At 39.0% G+C, this 24,399-nt stretch overlaps 2 protein-coding genes across 2 annotated transcripts; both read left to right on the top strand.

Moving 5' to 3' along the window:
* Nucleotides 1-16,293: 16,293 nt before the first annotated feature.
* Nucleotides 16,294-16,872, top strand: LOC138314305 (uncharacterized). The gene has a single exon (XM_069254583.1). The coding sequence runs from the start codon at nt 16,294-16,296 to the stop codon at nt 16,870-16,872; it is 579 nt and encodes a 192-aa protein (XP_069110684.1).
* A 531-nt stretch (nt 16,873-17,403) lies between these two features.
* LOC138314298 (uncharacterized) lies at nt 17,404-17,730 on the top strand. Its single transcript, XM_069254569.1, has one exon. It carries the CDS (start codon nt 17,404-17,406, stop codon nt 17,728-17,730), a length of 327 nt encoding a protein of 108 aa, XP_069110670.1.
* Nucleotides 17,731-24,399: the final 6,669 nt, after the last annotated feature.

Below are 24,399 nucleotides of genomic sequence, written 5' to 3'. Positions count from 1 at the left end.
TATAATGTGTTTTTATTTCACCATTTTGTCCATAACATTAAACTCTTTATGTTATGTCGCCTACTTCACAAATATATATAAGTCCTTCCCCAGAATGTCCTTTTTTGTTTACACAGTTGGTATCGCTTACTTCACAAATATATATAAGTCCTTCCCCAGAATGTCCTTTTTTGTTTTCGCGGTTATGTTGGCTTCTTTACAAGATAGATATAACTTTTTCTCCATGTTGTCCTAATCCTTCCCCACAATGTCCCTTTTTTGTTTACACAGTTTGTATCGCCTACTTCACAAATATATATAAGTCCTTCCCCAGAATGTCCTTTTTTTGTTTACACAGTTTGTATCGCCTACTTCACAAATATATATAAGTCCTTCCCCAGAATGTCCTTTTTTGTTTACACAGTTTGTATCGCCTACTTCACAAATATATATAAGTCCTTCCCCAGAATGTCCTTTTTTTGTTTACACAGTTTGTATCGCCTACTTCACAAATATATATAAGTCCTTCCCCACAATGTCCTTTTTTTGTTTACACAGTTTGTATCGCCTACTTCACAAATATATATAAGTCCTTCCCCAGAATGTCCTTTTTTGTTTACACAGTTTGTATCGCCTACTTCACAAATATATATAAGTCCTTCCCCAGAATGTCCTTTTTTTGTTTACACAGTTTGTATCGCCTACTTCACAAATATATATAACTCCTTCCCCACAATGTCCTTTTTTTGTTTACACAGTTTGTATCGCCTACTTCACAAATATATATAAGTCCTTCCCCAGAATGTCCTTTTTTTGTTTACACAGTTTGTATCGCCTACTTCACAAATATATATAAGTCCTTCCCCAGAATGTCCTTTTTTTGTTTACACAGTTTGTATCGCCTACTTCACAAATATATATAAGTCCTTCCCCAGAATGTCCTTTTTTTGTTTACACAGTTTGTATCGCCTACTTCACAAATATATATAAATCCTTCCCCAGAATGTCCTTTTTTGTTTACACAGTTTGTATCGCCTACTTCACAAATATATATAAGTCCTTCCCCAGAATGTCCTTTTTTGTTTTCACAGTTTGTATCGCCTACTTTACAAATATATATAAATCCTTCCCCAGAATGTCCTTTTTTGTTTTCACAGCTTGTATCGCTTACTTCACAAATATATATAAGTCCTTCCCCAGAATGTCCTTTTTTGTTTACACAGTTGGTATCGCCTACTTCACAAATATATATAAGTCCTTTCCCAGAATGTCCTTTTTTGTTTTCACAGTTTGTATCGCCTACTTCACAAATATATATAAATCCTTCCCCAGAATGTCCTTTTTTGTTTTCACAGTTTGTATCGCTTACTTCACAAATATATATAAGTCCTTCCCCAGAATGTCCTTTTTTGTTTTCACAGTTTGTATCGCTTACTTCACAAATATATACAAGTCCTTCCCCAGAATGTCCTTTTTTGTTTACACAGTTTGTATCGCCTACTTCACAAATATATATAAGTCCTTCCCCAGAATGTCCTTTTTTGTTTTCACAGTTTGTATCGCCTACTTCACAAATATATATAAATCCTTCCCCAGAATGTCCTTTTTTGTTTTCACAGTTTGTATCGCTTACTTCACAAATATATATAAGTCCTTCCCCAGAATGTCCTTTTTTGTTTACACAGTTTGTATCGCCTACTTCACAAATATATATAAGTCCTTCCCCAGAATGTCCTTTTTTGTTTACACAGTTTGTATCGCCTACTTCACAAATATATATAAATCCTTCCCCAGAATGTCCTTTTTTGTTTACACAGTTTGTATCGCCTACTTCACAAATATATATAAGTCCTTCCCCAGAATGTCCTTTTTTGTTTTCACAGTTTGTATCGCCTACTTCACAAATATATATAAATCCTTCCCCACAATGTCCTTTTTTGTTTTCACAGTTTGTATCGCCTGCTTCACAAATATATATAAGTCCTTCCCCAGGATGTCCTTTTTTGTTTTCACAGTTTGTATCGCCTACTTCCCAAATATATATAAATCCTTCCCCAGAATGTCCTTTTTTTGTTTTCACAGTTTGTATCGCCTACTTCACAAATATATATAAGTCCTTCCCCAGAATGTCCTTTTTTGTTTTCACAGTTTATATCGCCTACTTCACAAATATATATAAATCCTTCCCCACAATGTCCTTTTTTGTTTTCACAGTTTGTATTGCCTACTTCACAAATATATATAAATCCTTCCCCAGAATGTCCTTTTTTGTTTACACCGTTTGTATCGCTTACTTCACAAATATATATAAATCCTTCCCCAGAATGTCCTTTTTTTGTTTTCACAGTTTGTATCGCCTATTTCACAAATATATATAAGTCCTTCCCCAGAATGTCCTTTTTTGTTTTCACAGTTTGTATCGCCTACTTCACAAATATATATAAATCCTTCCCCACAATGTCCTTTTTTGTTTTCACAGTTTGTATCGCCTACTTCACAAATATATATAAATCCTTCCCCAGAATGTCCGTTTTTGTTTTCACAGTTTGTATCGCCTACTTCACAAATATATAAAAGTCCTTCCCCAGAATGTCCTTTTTTGTTTTCACAGTTTGTATCGCCTACTTCACAAATATATATAAATCCTTCCCCACAATGTCCTTTTTTGTTTTCACAGTTTGTATCGCCTACTTCACAAATATATATAAGTCCTTCCCCACAATGTCCTTTTTTATTTTCACAGTTTGTATCGCCTACTTCACAAATATATATAAGTCCTTCCCCAGAATGTCCTTTTTTGTTTTAACAGTTTGTATCGCCTACTTCACAAATATATATAAGTCATTCCCCAGAATGTCCTTTTTTATTTTCACAGTTGGTATCGCCTACTTCTTAAATATATATAAATCCTTCCCCACAATGTCCTGTTTTGTTTTCACAGTTTGTATCGCCTGCTTCACAAATATATATAAGTCCTTCCCCATAATGTCCTTTTTTGTTTTCACAGTTTGTATCGCCTACTTCACAAATATATATAAGTCCTTCCCCAGAATGTCCTTTTTTGTTTACACAGTTTGTATCGCCTACTTCACAAATATATATAAATCCTTCCCCAGAATGTCCTTTTTTGTTTACACAGTTTGTATCGCTTACTTCACAAATATATATAAGTCCTTCCCCAGAATGTCCTTTTTTGTTTACACAGTTTGCATCGCCTACTTCACAAATATATATAAGTCCTTCCCCAGAATGTCCTTTTTTTGTTTACACAGTTGGTATCGCCTACTTCACAAATATATATAAGTCCTTCCCCAGAATGTCCTTTTTTGTTTACACAGTTTGTATCGCCTACTTCACAAATATATATAAATCCTTCCCCAGAATGTCCTTTTTTGTTTACACAGTTTGTATCGCCTGCTTCACAAATATATATAAGTCCTTCCCCAGAATGTCCTTTTTTGTTTACACAGTTTGTATCGCCTACTTCACAAATATATATAAGTCCTTCCCCAGAATGTCCTTTTTTTGTTTACACAGTTGGTATCGCCTACTTCACAAATATATATAAGTCCTTCCCCAGAATGTCCTTTTTTGTTTACACAGTTTGTATCGCCTACTTCACAAATATATATAAGTCCTTCCCCAGAATGTCCTTTTTTGTTTACACAGTTTGTATCGCCTACTTCACAAATATATATAAATCCTTCCCCAGAATGTCCTTTTTTGTTTACACAGTTTGTATCGCCTACTTCACAAATATATATAAGTCCTTCCCCAGAATGTCCTTTTTTGTTTTCACAGTTTGTATCGCCTACTTCACAAATATATATAAATCCTTCCCCACAATGTCCTTTTTTGTTTTCACAGTTTGTATCGCCTACTTCACAAATATATATAAGTCCTTCCCCACAATGTCCTTTTTTATTTTCACAGTTTGTATCGCCTACTTCACAAATATATATAAGTCCTTCCCCAGAATGTCCTTTTTTGTTTTAACAGTTTGTATCGCCTACTTCACAAATATATATAAGTCATTCCCCAGAATGTCCTTTTTTATTTTCACAGTTGGTATCGCCTACTTCTTAAATATATATAAATCCTTCCCCACAATGTCCTGTTTTGTTTTCACAGTTTGTATCGCCTGCTTCACAAATATATATAAGTCCTTCCCCATAATGTCCTTTTTTGTTTTCACAGTTTGTATCGCCTGCTTCACAAATATATATAAGTCCTTCCCCATAATGTCCTTTTTTGTTTTCACAGTTTGTATCGCCTACTTCACAAATATATATAAGTCCTTCCCCAGAATGTCCTTTTTTGTTTACACAGTTTGTATCGCCTACTTCACAAATATATATAAATCCTTCCCCAGAATGTCCTTTATTGTTTACACAGTTTGTATCGCTTACTTCACAAATATATATAAGTCCTTCCCCAGAATGTCCTTTTTTGTTTACACAGTTTGCATCGCCTACTTCACAAATATATATAAGTCCTTCCCCAGAATGTCCTTTTTTTGTTTACACAGTTGGTATCGCCTACTTCACAAATATATATAAGTCCTTCCCCAGAATGTCCTTTTTTATTTTCACAGTTGGTATCGCCTACTTCACAAATATATATAAGTCCTTCCCCAGAATGTCCTTTTTTTGTTTACACAGTTGGTATCGCCTACTTCACAAATATATATAAGTCCTTCCCCAGAATGTCCTATTTTGTTTACACAGTTGGTATCGCCTACTTCACAAATATATATAAGTCCTTCCCCAGAATGTCCTTTTTTTGTTTACACAGTTGGTATCGCCTACTTCACAAATATATATAAGTCCTTCCCCAGAATGTCCTTTTTTGTTTACACAGTTGGTATCGCCTACTTCACAAATATATATAAGTCCTTCCCCAGAATGTCCTTTTTTTGTTTACACAGTTTGTATCGCCTACTTCACAAATATATATAAGTCCTTCCCCAGAATTTCCTTTTTTATTTTCACAGTTAGTATCGCCTACTTCACAAATATATATAAATCCTTCCCCACAATGTCCTTTTTTGTTTTCACAGTTTGTATCGCCTGCTTCACAAATATATATAAGTCCTTCCCCAGAATGTCCTTTTTTTGTTTACACAGTTTGTATCGCCTGCTTCACAAATATATATAAGTCCTTCCCCAGAATGTCCTTTTTTGTTTTCGCGGTTATGTTGGCTTCTTTACAAGATAGATATAACTTTTTCTCCATGTTGTCCTAATCCTTCCCCAGAATGTCCTTTTTTGTTTACACAGTTTGTATCGCCTACTTCACAAATATATATAAGTCCTTCCCCAGAATGTCCTTTTTTGTTTACACAGTTTGTATCGCCTACTTCACAAATATATATAAATCCTTCCCCAGAATGTCCTTTTTTGTTTACACAGTTTGTATCGCCTGCTTCACAAATATATATAAGTCCTTCCCCAGAATGTCCTTTTTTTGTTTACACAGTTTGTATCGCCTACTTCACAAATATATATAAGTCCTTCCCCAGAATGTCCTTTTTTTGTTTACACAGTTGGTATCGCCTACTTCACAAATATATATAAGTCCTTCCCCAGAATGTCCTTTTTTGTTTACACAGTTTGTATCGCCTACTTCACAAATATATATAAGTCCTTCCCCAGAATGTCCTTTTTTTGTTTACACAGTTGGTATCGCCTACTTCACAAATATATATAAGTCCTTCCCCAGAATGTCCTTTTTTGTTTACACAGTTGGTATCGCCTACTTCACAAATATATATAAGTCCTTCCCCAGAATGTCCTTTTTTTGTTTTCACAGTTTGTATCGCCTACTTCACAAATATATATATATCCTTCCCCAGAATGTCCTTTTTTTGTTTTCACAGTTTGTATCGCCTACTTCACAAATATATATATATCCTTCCCCAGAATGTCCTTTTTTGTTTACACAGTTTGTATCGCCTACTTCACAAATATATATAAATCCTTCCCCAGAATGTCCTTTTTTGTTTACACAGTTTGTATCGCTTACTTCACAAATATATATAAGTCCTTCCCCAGAATGTCCTTTTTTATTTTCACAGTTTGTATCGCCTACTTCACAAATATATATAAATCCTTCCCCAGAATGTCCTTTTTTGTTTACACCGTTTGTATCGCTTACTTCACAAATATATATAAGTCCTTCCCCAGAATGTCCTTTTTTATTTTCACAGTTTGTATCGCCTACTTCACAAATATATATAAGTCCTTCCCCAGAATGTCCTTTTTTATTTTCACAGTTTGTATCGCTTACTTCACAAATATATATAAATCCTTCCCCAGAATGTCCTTTTTTGTTTTCACAGTTTGTATCGCTTACTTCACAAATATATATAAGTCCTTCCCCAGAATGTCCTTTTTTGTTTACACAGTTTGTATCGCTTACTTCACAAATATATATTTGTCCTTCCCCAGAATGTCCTTTTTTTGTTTACACAGTTGGTATCGCCTACTTCACAAATATATATAAGTCCTTCCCCAGAATGTCCTATTTTGTTTACACAGTTGGTATCGCCTACTTCACAAATATATATAAGTCCTTCCCCAGAATGTCCTTTTTTTGTTTTCACAGTTTGTATCGCCTACTTCACAAATATAAATTTGTTTTCACAGTTTGTTTCGCTTACTTCACAAATATATATAAGTCCTTCCCCAGAATGTCCTTTTTTGTTTACACAGTTTGTATCGCCTACTTCACAAATATATATAAGTCCTTCCCCACAATGTCCTTTTTTTGTTTTCACAGTTTGTATCGCCTTCTTCACAAATATATATAAGTCCTTTCCCAGAATGTCCTTTTTTATTTTCACAGTTGGTATCGCCTACTTCACAAATATATATAAGTCCTTCCCCAGAATGTCCTTTTTTGTTTTCACAGTTTGTATCGCCTACTTCACAAATATATATAAGTCCTTCCCCAGAATGTCCTTTTTTTGTTTACACAGTTTGTATCGCCTGCTTCACAAATATATATAAGTCCTTCCCCAGAATGTCCTTTTTTGTTTTCGCGGTTATGTTGGCTTCTTTACAAGATAGATATAACTTTTTCTCCATGTTGTCCTAATCCTTCCCCAGAATGTCCTTTTTTGTTTACACAGTTTGTATCGCCTACTTCACAAATATATATAAGTCCTTCCCCAGAATGTCCTTTTTTGTTTACACAGTTTGTATCGCCTACTTCACAAATATATATAAATCCTTCCCCAGAATGTCCTTTTTTGTTTACACAGTTTGTATCGCCTGCTTCACAAATATATATAAGTCCTTCCCCAGAATGTCCTTTTTTTGTTTACACAGTTTGTATCGCCTACTTCACAAATATATATAAGTCCTTCCCCAGAATGTCCTTTTTTTGTTTACACAGTTGGTATCGCCTACTTCACAAATATATATAAGTCCTTCCCCAGAATGTCCTTTTTTGTTTACACAGTTTGTATCGCCTACTTCACAAATATATATAAGTCCTTCCCCAGAATGTCCTTTTTTTGTTTACACAGTTGGTATCGCCTACTTCACAAATATATATAAGTCCTTCCCCAGAATGTCCTTTTTTGTTTACACAGTTGGTATCGCCTACTTCACAAATATATATAAGTCCTTCCCCAGAATGTCCTTTTTTTGTTTTCACAGTTTGTATCGCCTACTTCACAAATATATATATATCCTTCCCCAGAATGTCCTTTTTTTGTTTTCACAGTTTGTATCGCCTACTTCACAAATATATATATATCCTTCCCCAGAATGTCCTTTTTTGTTTACACAGTTTGTATCGCCTACTTCACAAATATATATAAATCCTTCCCCAGAATGTCCTTTTTTGTTTACACAGTTTGTATCGCTTACTTCACAAATATATATAAGTCCTTCCCCAGAATGTCCTTTTTTATTTTCACAGTTTGTATCGCCTACTTCACAAATATATATAAATCCTTCCCCAGAATGTCCTTTTTTGTTTACACCGTTTGTATCGCTTACTTCACAAATATATATAAGTCCTTCCCCAGAATGTCCTTTTTTATTTTCACAGTTTGTATCGCCTACTTCACAAATATATATAAGTCCTTCCCCAGAATGTCCTTTTTTGTTTTCACAGTTTGTATCGCTTACTTCACAAATATATATAAATCCTTCCCCAGAATGTCCTTTTTTGTTTTCACAGTTTGTATCGCTTACTTCACAAATATATATAAGTCCTTCCCCAGAATGTCCTTTTTTGTTTACACAGTTTGTATCGCTTACTTCACAAATATATACAAGTCCTTCCCCAGAATGTCCTTTTTTTGTTTACACAGTTGGTATCGCCTACTTCACAAATATATATAAGTCCTTCCCCAGAATGTCCTATTTTGTTTACACAGTTGGTATCGCCTACTTCACAAATATATATATAAGTCCTTCCCCAGAATGTCCTTTTTTTGTTTTCACAGTTTGTATCGCCTACTTCACAAATATAAATTTGTTTTCACAGTTTGTTTCGCTTACTTCACAAATATATATAAGTCCTTCCCCAGAATGTCCTTTTTTGTTTACACAGTTTGTATCGCCTACTTCACAAATATATATAAGTCCTTACCCAGAATGTCCTTTTTTGTTTTCACAGTTTGTATCGCCTACTTCACAAATATATATAAGTCCTTCCCCAGAATGTCCTTTTTTGTTTTCACAGTTTGTATCGCCTACTTCACAAATATATATAAGTCCTTCCCCAGAATGTCCTTTTTTTGTTTTCACAGTTTGTATCGCCTTCTTCACAAATATATATAAGTCCTTTCCCAGAATGTCCTTTTTTTATTTTCACAGTTGGTATCGCCTACTTCACAAATATATATAAGTCCTTCCCCAGAATGTCCTTTTTTGTTTTCACAGTTTGTATCGCCTACTTCACAAATATATATAAGTCCTTCCCCAGAATGTCCTTTTTTATTTTCACAGTTATGTCGCCTACTTTATATAAACCCTCTCCCAGACAGTATTGATCATTTCTTGATTAATCATTACTCGTGTACTTGTCATCATCCGCGTGAACAATTTCAAGTTTTCTATTTATAGACAAACTTTTATTTCACTTACGTCTATCGCAAATTGACATTTGAATGATGATAACATTAATACGAGGGCCAGACAATCCACAAACTAGATGTAATATCGTGATATTTATATAACTTGGTTTTATTGATACAGTGGCTTCAGTTCCGCCGATCTATCTGAGATGATTCAAATCGACTGGAGTGCTTCCATTTTTATATGACTCTGTTTTTAATCCTATACTGTGTCTGATCCTTATTTTGACTTAGAAAGGCAATAAACCATTGTGGGTTTCTCTTTATGTTCGTCTGATGATGGTCTCCCGTGAGGCTACAACATCTGTATGAGATGGTCTCTCGTGTGAGGCTACAAACATCTGTATGAGATGGTCTCCCGTGAGGCTACAACATCTGTATGAGATGGTCTCCCGTGAGGAGATGGTCTACTAAACATCTGTATGAGATGGTCTCCCGTGAGGCTACAACATCATCTGTATGAGATGGTCTCCCGTGAGGCTACAACATCTGTATGAGATGGTCTCCCGTGAGGCTACAACATCTGTTGAGATGGTCTCCCGTGAGGCTACAACATCTGTATGAGATGGTCTCTACGTGAGATGGTCTACAACATCTGTATGAGATGGTCTCCCGTGAGGCTACAACATCTGTATGAGATGGTCTCCCGTGAGGCTACAACATCTGTATGAGATGGTCTCCCGTGAGGCTACAACATCTGTATGAGATGGTCTCCCGTGAGGCTACAACATCTGTATGAGATGGTCTCCCGTGAGGCTACAACATCTGTATGAGATGGTCTCCCGTGAGGCTACAACATCTGTATGAGATGGTCTCCCGTGAGGCTACAACATCTGTATGAGATGGTCTCCCGTGAGGCTACAACATCTGTATGAGATGGTCTCCCGTGAGGCTACAACATCTGTATGAGATGGTCTCCCGTGAGGCTACAACATCTGTATGAGATGGTCTCCCGTGAGGCTACAACATCTGTATGAGATGGTCTCCCGTGAGGCTACAACATCTGTATGAGATGGTCTCCCGTGAGGCTACAACATCTGTATGAGATGGTCTCCCGTGAGGCTACAACATCTGTATGAGATGGTCTCCCGTGAGGCTACAACATCTGTATGAGATGGTCTCCCGTGAGGCTACAACATCTGTATGAGATGGTCTCCCGTGAGGCTACAACATCTGTATGAGATGGTCTCCCGTGAGGCTACAACATCTGTATGAGATGGTCTCCCGTGAGGCTACAACATCTGTATGAGATGGTCTCCCGTGAGGCTACAACATCTGTATGAGATGGTCTCCCGTGAGGCTACAACATCTGTATGAGATGGTCTCCCGTGAGGCTACAACATCTGTATGAGATGGTCTCCCGTGAGGCTACAACATCTGTATGAGATGGTCTCCCGTGAGGCTACAACATCTGTATGAGATGGTCTCCCGTGAGGCTACAACATCTGTATGAGATGGTCTCCCGTGAGGCTACAACATCTGTATGAGATGGTCTCCCGTGAGGCTACAACATCTGTATGAGATGGTCTCCCGTGAGGCTACAACATCTGTATGAGATGGTCTCCGTGAGGCTACAACATCTGTATGAGATGGTCTCCCGTGAGGCTACAACATCTGTATGAGATGGTCTCCGTGAGGCTACAACATCTGTATGAGATGGTCTCCCGTGAGGCTACAACATCTGTATGAGATGGTCTCCCGTGAGGGCTACAACATCTGTATGAGATGGTCTCCCGTGAGGCTACAACATCTGTATGAGATGGTCTCCCGTGAGGCTACAACATCTGTATGAGATGGTCTCCCGTGAGGCTACAACATCTGTATGAGATGGTCTCCCGTGAGGCTACAACATCTGTATGAGATGGTCTCCCGTGAGGCTACAACATCTGTATGAGATGGTCTCCCGTGAGGCTACAACATCTGTATGAGATGGTCTCCCGTGAGGCTACAACATCTGTATGAGATGGTCTCCCGTGAGGCTACAACATCTGTATGAGATGGTCTCCCGTGAGGCTACAACATCTGTATGAGATGGTCTCCCGTGAGGCTACAACATCTGTATGAGATGGTCTCTCGTGAGGCTACAACATCTGTATGAGATGGTCTCCCGTGAGGCTACAACATCTGTATGAGATGGTCTCCCGTGAGGCTACAACATCTGTATGAGATGGTCTCCCGTGAGGCTACAACATCTGTATGAGATGGTCTCCCGTGAGGCTACAACATCTGTATGAGATGGTCTCCCGTGAGGCTACAACATCTGTATGAGATGGTCTCCCGTGAGGCTACAACATCTGTATGAGATGGTCTCTCGTGAGGCTACAACATCTGTATGAGATGGTCTCCAGTGAGGCTACAACATCTGTATGAGATGGTCTCCCGTGAGGCTACAACATCTGTATGAGATGGTCTCCCGTGAGGCTACAACATCTGTATGAGATGGTCTCCCGTGAGGCTACAACATCTGTATGAGATGGTCTCCCGTGAGGCTAGGCTACAACATCTGTATGAGATGGTCTCCCGTGAGGCTACAACATCTGTATGAGATGGTCTCCCGTGAGGCTACAACATCTGTATGAGATGGTCTCCCGTGAGGCTACAACATCTGTATGAGATGGTCTCCCGTGAGGCTACAACATCTGTATGAGATGGTCTCCCGTGAGGCTACAACATCTGTATGAGATGGTCTCTCCGTGAGGCTACAACATCTGTATGAGATGGTCTCTCGTGAGGCTACAACATCTGTATGAGATGGTCTCCCGTGAGGCTACAACATCTGTATGAGATGGTCTCCCGTGAGGCTACAACATCTGTATGAGATGGTCTCCCGTGAGGCTACAACATCTGTATGAGATGGTCTCCCGTGAGGCTACAACATCTGTATGAGATGGTCTCCCGTGAGGCTACAACATCTGTATGAGATGGTCTCCCGTGAGGCTACAACATCTGTATGAGATGGTCTCCCGTGAGGCTACAACATCTGTATGAGATGGTCTCCCGTGAGGCTACAACATCTGTATGAGATGGTCTCCCGTGAGGCTTCAACATCTGTATGAGATGGTCTCCCGTGAGGCTACAACATCTGTATGAGATGGTCTCCCGTGAGGCTACAACATCTGTATGAGATGGTCTCCCGTGAGGCTACAACATCTGTATGAGATGGTCTCCCGTGAGGCTACAACATCTGTATGAGATGGTCTCCCGTGAGGCTACAACATCTGTATGAGATGGTCTCCCGTGAGGCTACAACATCTGTATGAGATGGTCTCTCGTGAGGCTACAACATCTGTATGAGATGGTCTCCCGTGAGGCTACAACATCTGTATGAGATGGTCTCTCGTGAGAGGCTACAACATCTGTATGAGATGGTCTCCCGTGAGGCTACAACATCTGTATGAGATGGTCTCCCGTGAGGCTACAACATCTGTATGAGATGGTCTCCCGTGAGGCTACAACATCTGTATGAGATGGTCTCCCGTGAGGCTACAACATCTGTATGAGATGGTCTCCCGCAAGGCTACAACATCTGTATGAGATGGTCTCCCGTGAGGCTACAACATCTGTATGAGATGGTCTCCCGCGAGGCTACAACATCTGTATGAGATGGTCTCCCGTGAGGCTACAACATCTGTATGAGATGGTCTCTCGTGAGGCTACAACATCTGTATGAGATGGTCTCCCGTGAGGCTTCAACATCTGTATGAGATGGTCTCCCGTGAGGCTACAACATCTGTATGAGATGGTCTCCCGTGAGGCTACATCTGTATGAGATTGTCTCCCGTGAGGCTACAACATCTGTATGAGATAGTCTCCCGTGAGGCTACAACATCTGTATGAGATGGTCTCCCGTGAGGCTACAACATCTGTATGAGATGGTCTCCCGCGAGGCTACAACATCTGTATGAGATGGTCTCCCGTGAGGCTACAACATCTGTATGAGATGGTCTATATAGTTTGCTTGTGCCTTGTTTTTTTTCCATTTTATGTTCAATCTTCCACTTTCGTGGGACCAATCATCAATGTTTCTTCAAGCAGACTCTTACAATATGGAACTATTCTATTTAAAAGACCTCGACATCGGACTAGGGAAGGTGTTAATGGACACGCATACCAATTAAATGTTCACCAGTAAACAACATTTACCCCATAGAACAAATACACAATGGACAGGTTCTTTGTCAACTTGTATTGAGAGGTTGTTCGTCATGATCCAGGGGGACATTTTGACGGATTAGAAATATACATTATTGTTAACACCACTTAATATGCAACACATATAAATACTACAGAACTACGTATACAGTAACGGTGTTAAATATAATAGCAGAACCACAGGCGTAGCCACAAGACTATCCATAGGAATTTAGATAGACAGTTTAGATACTTAGTCCGGACATCTCTGACATATTCCTGTTAATTAGGAAATAACCGAATTTAGTACATAACGTGACTTTTTCTCTCGTTTTCATTGGTTCAGTCCACAGGCACTGTTCTTCTTTAGTAACAGGTTAACAGTCAATAAAACTGTTTTGTACCTAACTTGATGGAACATGGTAAACTACTGAAGTAGGTTAGTGACGATGTAGAGAATCAGGAATAATTTATGTAAAAAACTAACATTAAGCAGTAGCAAATCCGTACCGTTTTGGTCACAGACATATCTAGATCTAAACACATCAAGACATTGTCGTTTTAAAAACAAAGTGACATTTGAGGTAGGTACAGTAGAAAGACTATCCAATACAATCGTGACAATCCGAAACAAACCGGCATCACTATATGGAATTAAACATTTTATATTATACAAATTCCAATAATGACGGCAGCTGACATAAAAATAAAAACCAACCCGACAGTTTGGCCTTGCCATATTAAACCAGTATACTATTGGTATACCAGTGACACCACTATAAACCATCACGTCAATCGTTAAATAGGAATAGTATATATAAAGAGTAAAAGTGGCGTATGATATGGGCATCACGGATGGCTGTAACCATGGATACCACACTGACAGAAATTACCAAACATACAAAGTTACTGTTGACAGTGAAAGTTAATACAGTGTTTTGTTGTAATTCTTTTTCATAGAGAATATCAAGCTTCCCTCTAATTAACACATATCATAAACATACAATATATAATAATGTATCTTCTTTTGTCTCAGATTATCTTTAATGTTATAAGTAATGTAAAGGGAATACTCTTGATATGATATTTTATACATAAACATACATAAGGTATAAAAACAATAGTTTTCTGTGCTGTAACAAATGTTTATCCGGCATCTGAAACCATTTGAATGATTTTCACAGCTTAATTCATCAAACGTTTTGGTTTTCAATAGATAAATTAAAAAAAGATAACATGTCAAACTTTTCGGCCAGTTACGGCACATATAACTTTAAACCACAAGGCCCATTTGTTCAGTGATTGATATCATATGATAAGTGAAATTTTCATTCTCATTTACTGCAAAACCCATAACTAAATCTTCACTAAGCGAGGAGGTAAAGTATTGAATTCTTAAAACTTTTATTTTTGGTAAAGTTAGTATCAACAGACATGACTTTATCTGAGTTTGAAAATTGCCGTTAAACTGTGATTAGCTCACTTTAAACAATCGGACCCAGGTGGAATCTGCTGTTACTATGAAAAACCGGACCCAGGTGGAATCTGCTGTTACTATGAACAATCGGACCCAGGTGGAATCTGCTGTTACTATAGAACAACCGGACCCAGGTGGAATCTGCTGTTACTATGAACAATCGGACCCAGGTGGAATCTGCTGTTACTATGAACAACCGGACCCAGGTGGAATCTGCTGTTACTATGAACAATCGGACCCAGGTGGAATCTGCTGTTACTATGAACAACCGGACCCAGGTGGAATCTGCTGTTACTATGAACAACCGGACCCAGGTGGAATCTGCTGTTACTATGAACAATCGGACCCAGGTGGAATCTGCTGTTACTATGAACAACGGACCCAGGTGGAATCTGCTGTTACTATGAACAACCGGACCCAGGTGGAATCTGCTGTTACTATGAACAATCGGACCCAGGTGGAATCTGCTGTTACTATGAACACCGGACCCAGGTGGAATCTGCTGTTACTATGAACAATCGGACCCAGGTGGAATCTGCTGTTACTATGAACACGGACCCAGGTGGAATCTGCTGTTACTATGAAAGACGATCTGTGTACCACGACCAGGTGGAATCTGCTGTTACTATGAACGACCGGACCCAGGTGGAATCTGCTGTTACTATGAACAATCGGACCCAGGTGGAATCTGCTGTTACTATGAACAATCGGACCCAGGTGGAATCTGCTGTTACTATGAACAATCGGACCCAGGTGGAATCTGCTGTTACTATGAACAATCGGACCCAGGTGGAATCTGCTGTTACTATGAACAATCGGACCCAGGTGGAATCTGCTGTTACTATGAACAACCGGACCCAGGGTGGAATCTGCTGTTACTATGAACAACCGGACCCAGGTGGAATCTGCTGTTACTATGAACAACGGACCCAGGTGGAATCTGCTGTTACTATGAACAACCGGACCCAGGTGGAATCTGCTGTTACTATGAACACCAGTGAATCTGCTGTTACTATGAACAATCGGACCCAGGTGGAATCTGCTGTTACTATGAACAATCGGACCAGGTGGAATCTGCTGAATGAACACGACCCAGTGGAATCTGCTGTTACTATGAACAACCGGACCCAGGTGGAATCTGCTGTTACTATGAACACATGGACCCAGGATGGAATCTGCTGTTACTATGAACAATCGGACCCAGGTGGAATCTGCTGTTACTATGAACATCGGACCCAGGGGAATCTGCTGTTACTATGAACAACGGACCAGGTGGAATCTGCTGTTACTATGAACAATCGGACCCAGGTGGAATCTGCTGTTACTATGAACAATCGGACCCAGGTGGAATCTGCTGTTACTATGAACAATCGGACCCAGGTGGAATCTGCTGTTACTATGAACAATCGGACCCAGGTGGAATCTGCTGTTACTATGAACAATCGGACCCAGGTGGAATCTGCTGTTACTATGAACAATCGGACCCAGGTGGAATCTGCTGTTACTAGAACAATCGGACCCAGGTGGAATCTGCTGTTACTATGAACAATCGGACCCAGGTGGAATCTGCTGTTACTATGAACAACGGACCCAGGTGGAATCTGCTGTTACTATGAACAATCGGACCCAGGTGGAATCTGCTGTTACTATGAACAACCGGACCCAGGTGGAATCTGCTGTTACTATGAACAACCGGACCCAGGTGGAATCTGCTGTTACTATGAACAATCGGACCCAGGTGGAATCTGCTGTTACTATGAACAACCGGACCCAGGTGGAATCTGCTGTTACTATGAACAATCGGACCCAGGTGGAATCTGCTGTTACTATGAACAATCGGACCCAGGTGGAATCTGCTGTTACTATGAACAACCGGACCCAGGTGGAATCTGCTGTTACTATGAACAACCGGACCCAGGTGGAATCTGCTGTTACTATGAACGACCGGACCCAGGTGGAATCTGCTGTTACTATGAACAATCGGACCCAGGTGGAATCTGCTGTTACTATGAACAACCGGACCCAGGTGGAATCTGCTGTTACTATGAACAATCGGACCCAGGTGGAATCTGCTGTTACTATGAACAATCGGACCCAGGTGGAATCTGCTGTTACTATGAACGACCGGACCCAGGTGGAATCTGCTGTTACTATGAACAACGGACCCAGGTGGAATCTGCTGTTACTATGAACGACCGGACCCAGGTGGAATCTGCTGTTACTATGAACAATCGGACCCAGGTGGAATCTGCTGTTACTATGAACACCGGACCCAGGTGGAATCTGCTGTTACTATGAACAACGGACCCAGGTGGAATCTGCTGTTACTATGAACAACGGACCCAGGTGGAATCTGCTGTTACTATGAACAATCGGACCCAGGTGGAATCTGCTGTTACTATGAACAATCGGACCCAGGTGGAATCTGCTGTTACTATGAACAATCGGACCCAGGTGGAATCTGCTGTTACTATGAACAATCGGACCCAGGTGGAATCTGCTGTTACTATGAACAATCGGACCCAGGTGGAATCTGCTGTTACTATGAACAACGGACCCAGGTGGAATCTGCTGTTACTATGAACAACCGGACCCAGGTGGAATCTGCTGTTACTATGAACAATCGGACCCAGGTGGAATCTGCTGTTACTATGAACAATCGGACCCAGGTGGAATCTGCTGTTACTATGAACAATGGACCCAGGTGGAATCTGCTGTTACTATGAACGACCGGACCCAGGTGGAATCTGCTGTTACTATGAACAATCGGACCCAGGTGGAATCTGCTGTTACTATGAACAATCGGACCCAGGTGGAATCTGCTGTTACTATGAACAACCGGACCCAGGTGGAATCTGCTGTTACTATGAACGACCGGACCCAGGTGGAATTTGCTGTTACTATGGACAACCGGACCCAGGTGGAATCTGCTGTTACTATGAACAACCGGACCCAGGTGGAATCTGCTGTTACTATGAACAACCGGACCCAGGTGGAATCTGCTGTTACTATGAACAACCGGACCCAGGTGGAATTTGCTGTTATATAGGTTAATGTATCACCCACTAAAACGTTCCCTGTGTAGACTTTAAAATATTTAATGACATAAACGTATTTGAAATCGAAATAATATAACTTCAATAGCGAAACACGGTACTCAAAGCGAAAACATGAATGCTTTCTTGTTTAATGGAAAATGTAATGTTTGAATATCAGAGAAAAAATATTCATGTGAAGTTTTGTTAACATAAAAACACGACATATTCAAATCACCTGACGTAAAACACTAGGACTGATCCAGGGTTCCAGCCGTGTAACTTATTATTATAACATCCGATACAAACATGAATGCCATTATCTAATGGTTTGCCCCTCTGACACACCATAGTCCCATTGTTAGTGGTATACATATATATTATGACACCCCATATTATGTGAAGAGGTAATGACAGTAAATAATTACAAGTTAATTCAAATAAGGAAAAATACAATTCGCCAATCACAAAGCAGAATAACGCTACCAAGGAGCCGTCTTGTTCTGGTCAAATCTGGTGATTTGTAATCTACTCCGAAATCAACCACGTGACTGTGTTTGATGGCAAAGCGTAATAGTAGTGATTCCTTGTCATCGGTTTTGTCCCGTAGGATAAATCGATAAGAACATAGATTTGACAATATTAGTTACCGGAGACGAAATTTTGAATACTAATAGATAAATGTATTAAGACCTATCGAATCAGGGTAGGCGGTAAAGTGTCAGGGCCACAGAAGGTACGTCTCTGCCCTGGTCAAACACAAACATAGGCTTGGATTCCTTTTATAAATAATGATTATCTAGTAGAACTACCAAAGTAACAACATTGAAAAAGTTGGTGGTTTTACGAAATATTTGACCTTAAGACTCGGCCCCATTTTTATCAATATTCCTGAGATAGACATCTCCACAGAAACGTTATCTATGTTAGGGAACCACTAATATATCCATTACAGATTGTAAAGTCACATGTGTTGTAACTGAGCAAATGTTTTGACATTTGTTATTATTCTTCAGTAATCCATTGAAAACCATAAGGTTTGATGAATTAAGCTGTGAAAATAATTTCAACGGACAGACAAACATGTATGATGCCTTATAAACACTAGTTACAAAACAGAATTTATGGAGTGTCAACATATTGTTTTTGTTATGCCTTATGTATGTTAAAATGAAAACATGCATGCAGAAATAACTTAATAATTACTAAACACACTGTTATAATGTGAAATAAAAATGCAGACCACAACTTGACTGCATAAGTACTCATTTCACTGTACTGTTGATGTAAATATCATGATTTTCAGCTTTTATTTATACTTGTAAAATTAAAACCTATGCATTGTAAGCATTGTACTTCTCAAAAAGTTGGTAACTTTTGATGATGTATAACACATTAATAGTCCTTTTTGATATGTGAGTATGACAATAACAGTATATATAACTAAGATTAAGGGATCTCGATGAACTGGAGGTTTTTTGCGGACGGAGTATTGTTTTATAGAAAGTAATGATGTCGAAGTGAAAGTCTTCATAAATTAGATTATCACAGACTGAACCGCTTATCTACCTTATAATCAATGAGAATAATTAAGTCTGACAGCAGTGACGTGACTCAATCACGATCCTGCCGATATTCTGTCCGTAATGTGCTGATAGATGAAGACATTCCGCACCTTAGTCGTTTCTACAATTACATTAGAATCAGCTCTTCCGGTTCTTCTGACTCGACCTGTTACTAATGCTAACATGATACACACACCCGATAGTTATCTCTGACTTATCATCAGCGGCGTAGCTAGATTCATGGTCAGAAGAGATTATGCTATCTGACCAATAATTTGTGAAACCAATTTGCGAAACGGAATCGGTTTTCATAGGTTGTCATCACCATCATTAAGGGTTAATTGAGGACTATTCACGACAAATTTAGATGCTCCATATCGAGATGGAAATGACTTGTCTTAATTTACGAAACACAGACAGATTTTTTCTAAATCAATATGAAACTATCGACTGCTAAACATTGCCTTGTTGACATGTGATATGGTATTATCTTTATCAGAATAAATACAAAACCGTTGTCTGCATTACAAAAACAGGAAACAAAGGCTACAGTTCTACCTAAATATTAATGTATTTTATTGTTGTAGTCATGGTCTGTGAACAGCAAGCTACGTCTGAGGCAGGTCTCCTTCTAGTCAAGGAGGACCACACAACTTCATAAAACATGACGTATTTTGAATCCATAAAACCTTACATGCATGTTATATGCCAAATACACAGCCAGGAAAGGCATTGGGTGGTTCACTGATTCCCATGTAACTAAAACTCATTGTAAAGGTCAAACCCTCAAAACAAGAATCAACCTCGTCATGGTTGAGTAATTTCGAACCTTTTACCACGAATTATCACATGACGTAAACACTCTAACGGGGTAGCCGAGACAAATACATCGTTTTTGTACGAAGTTTCCAATTCTGTACATAAATCGACAAAGCTCAAAGTAAGATCCCTGATTTGTAGGTAGTTGGACTCACGCATCACAAACCAAACGTCTGTTACAAACATAGCATGGTAGGCACCATAATACTTCAGAGTTGTCAACTGAGACAAATGCATCTGTTCTAAAACGAACATGCACTTCAGGTCGTCAATTGAAGAACGTTCATTAAATAGGCACGCTCGTTAAATCTAGGGAGTGTCAAACAGTGTCAGCAGAAGCAAGTTCTCCTACCCACGGTCGGAGCTGTCGCAGCCGACAGCAAACCAACTCTCTTTCCTTGTTTCTTTTCTTTCTTTGATTTATTTGCCGAAACGTCTTCGAACGAATTCTGAGCAACCGCCGAGATTTTTCCGATTTGAAACCTTAGATGGTAAAGTTTTATAGAGCAGACCGTTGTTAAATAACACGCTGACATACAGTATTTGCTCGTTAAATCGAATCCCTTCTTCAACACAGTCCACTCTTCGTGATTCAATGATTTGTTCCTTGTCAACGATCAAGGTTCTAAAAATCTCACCTCTATCGTTTTGGTCTCAGATGAATTTTTTACTTCCAAACCTGTTTTTACTTATCTGTGCGTTGAAAATCTCCGCAATAATTACGTGCCGATAGTATTTATCGAATACGTCCGAGATGTGTTCAGTGTTTTCTTTATTTACACCAAATTGACACATTGGTGGACGCATTAGGGTTTCCGATAACTCCTCTATCATTACACTCGCTTCTCTACAACTTTATCCTCTTACGCCATAGGGTTCCACGGATGTTCCAGCATACAAAATATGCCAAAAAGAGCGTCGGGTATTTACATTCTCAGCAGAAGTGGGGGTCAGTAAGCCGGTTTCACATTCGCGGACGTTTAATCTTGGGGCTGTGTAGGTGGGTTCACCCCAGTACTAGATTATTTGCATGAATGTCACCTTCACATCCCCTCTAGTCAGCGAAGTCAACGATTGAATGACGTCCTCCTCGGAGCGTTAGCGGTAATCCTTGACATCACAAGTTCAAACAGTGTCAGCAGAAGCAAGTTTCTCCCAGTACTACCCACGTCGGAGCTGTCGCAGCCGACAGCAAACCACTACTCTCTTTCCTTGTTTCTTCCGTCAAATCTCGTTTCGCATGTTGTACCTATTCAATTATAAACAAATCAGTCACGGTAGCGATGGGTGTGTCTGGATCATAGGAACTGCACGACTGCTCACCTGTACCGTTATCGTCTCGGTTGGGAGATTCTAGGTAATTCTGAACACTAGTTTTGGTATTGTCCCACTGTGTGGTTACATAATGAAATTTAAGGATATCTACATTCAATTTTAAATCCGCGAATTTATATTTTACTAGATAATTCTTACATAATCAAATTTAAGGATATCTACATTTCTTTTAAATCCATGAAAATATTTTGAAACGGAAATCGTGAAATTTGGTGTCCGCGAAATAAAGTTACAGTAAATGTTACAAACTGAACAGTAAACAAAGTATCATGTTTACATTGTTTATCTTTCGGCTTATGACGTACAGTCGAGAATCAAACTGTTATTTATGCCAAATTTGTAAAGCGTTTGTCTGCTTTTTATCATAAAATAGCGGTTGTTTTATTAGGTATGTTTGGAAGTGCCATTTGAAATAGTAATACACCCGCTGTTATTGACGGCCTGTGAACATGAAATACTCTGTGACGAAAGTATCGCCATTATACTGGCTTCGAGAACAAAACTGGAGGAAACGAATCCACCAGGAAAAGTGGCAGAGTTGTGAAAATCAATTACAAAAGACATAAAAATGTCCCGAGTCGTGAATCGAGACAGCAAGGAAATGCTGAGCAGACGAGAATTTACAAAACATCAGTTATATTTGTGTTTCAGTACCATATAGGAGAGTTTGACATTTATATATCTTACATCTCTGGAAACACTGGCGTTCATGTATGGCAAACATGGAATGAAATAACTATATTCAACGGCTTCAAAAACCAATATCTTCCACAATTATCTCAATTTTCCATGTTTTCTTGTTTCTTCGTGTATTATCTATTAATCTTTTAATTTTTAATCCAAACCTTGGAGTCCGTCATTGTTTGAACGCTTGGAGTGTTTACAGTATAGATCTACTAAGTTATCACATTGTTGTGTTGAGGGATAGATTCAGCAGCTGTATAAAATTGATAATTAAATCATCATTCAACAGAGTAAAGCCAAACAAATGTATTTTTCTTTTCCTGTAAGACAGTTGGCAACCCTCCATACTGTACGCCACTATCCAACGGACAATGTATGTCCAGCTGCACCAGTGTCTATCGTAACACGTTTTTACATTTAAATTGTCAGTACTAATCATTCATTTCCGACAAACAACGGGTGTTCTACGAGTTAAAACAAAATCGATATTTACATGTCACGTGATCGCCAGAATGGCGGGAACATATGCTTCATCCGGTCTGCTACCGGATGGCACGTGTATATCTCATGTCACTAAAACTATGGAATATGTCACTGGCAAACCATGTGCGAAAATACGTGACATAACTCCATAAGCAGTATACTTTGTCTAAACGAATCATCTTGTCAGTTGCATATGCTTAGAATGCATACTTGTATAGAGTTGGCTAAATCTGGAATCTCACGTTCAGTTTTAAACGTTTATCACAAACATGGAATTAGATTTCAATGACAAGGATAAAGTGATGATGGTGATCATTGATTGGTTAAGGAGTCATTCATTGTCCACACAGAAGTAGGTCCACAAGAAGGACACAACTGAGGACGATTACCAGAAGGATTTCTCTATAACACCGCAGTGTTCTTTATGGTAAAGTAGCCCAGAACTGCGCGGTAAACCCATCCTAGTGCATTTCTTTATGATAAAGAGGTCTGCATAGTAAATTATACGGACCAGAAAGATACAGAACAGCATATTATGTTTGATACAATGGACATTTGTTGAACAATTAACGTTCTGGGTGCGCTTGCTGTGATTCCCTTGTGATCCGCGAAGTAGTTTAAGGGGTATTTGATATTGTTCAATTACTACAAGTATTCAAAAGGTATTGTTTCACCGTTAATTTTCATCTTAAATGGTGAATGACAGTTATAACAGGACATAGATTGTACAATGTCAGAACAGTTAGGACACAGATTGTACAATGTCAGAACAGTTAGGACACAGATTGTACAATGTCAGAACAGTAAGGAAACAGATTGTACAATGTCAGAACAGTTAGGACACAGATTGTATAATGTCAGAACAGTTAGGACACGGATTGTACAATGTCAGAACAGTTAGGACACAGATTGTACAATGTCAGAACAGTTAGGACACAGATTGTACAATGTCAGAACAGTTAGGACACATATTGTGTACAATGTCAGAACAGTTAGGACACAGATTGTACAATGTCAGAACAGTAAGGACACAGATTGTACAATGTCAGAACAGTTAGGACACAGATTGTACAATGTCAGAACAGTAAGGACACAGATTGTACAATGTAAGAACAGTTAGGACACAGATTGTACAATGTCAGAACAGTTAGGACACAGATTGTACAATGTAAAACCTGTATTCAAAAGGTATTGTTTCACCGCTAATTTTCATCTTAAATGGTGAATGACAGTTATAACAGTTAGGACACAGATTGTACAATGTTAGAACAGTTAGGACACAGATTGTACAATGTCAGAACAGTTAGGACACAGATTGTACAATGTTAGAACGTTAAGACACAGATTGTACAATGTTAGAACGTTAAGACACAGATTGTACAATGTTAGAACGTTAAGACACAGATTGTACAATGTTAGAACGTTAAGACACAGATTGTACAATGTTAGAACGTTAAGACACAGATTGTACAATGTTAGAACAGTTAGGACATACATTGTACAATGTCAGAACTGTTAGAACATAGACTGTACAATGTCAGAACGTTAAGACACAGATTGTACAATGTCAGAACAGTTAGGACACAGATTGTACAATGTCAGAACAGTTAGGACACAGATTGTACAATGTCAGAACAGTTAGGACACAGATTGTACAATGTTAGAACGTTAGAACATATATTGTACAATGTTACACAGATTGTACAATGTTAGAACGTTAAGACACAGATTGTACAATGTTAGAACGTTAAGACACAGATTGTACAATGTTAGAACGTTAAGACACAGATTGTACAA

Source organism: Argopecten irradians, chromosome 1, assembly GCF_041381155.1.
Source record: "Argopecten irradians isolate NY chromosome 1, Ai_NY, whole genome shotgun sequence".
Classification (NCBI taxonomy): domain Eukaryota; kingdom Metazoa; phylum Mollusca; class Bivalvia; order Pectinida; family Pectinidae; genus Argopecten; species Argopecten irradians.
Note: the sequence above shows the minus strand (reverse complement) of the source record. Positions and strands in the feature narration are given on the sequence as shown.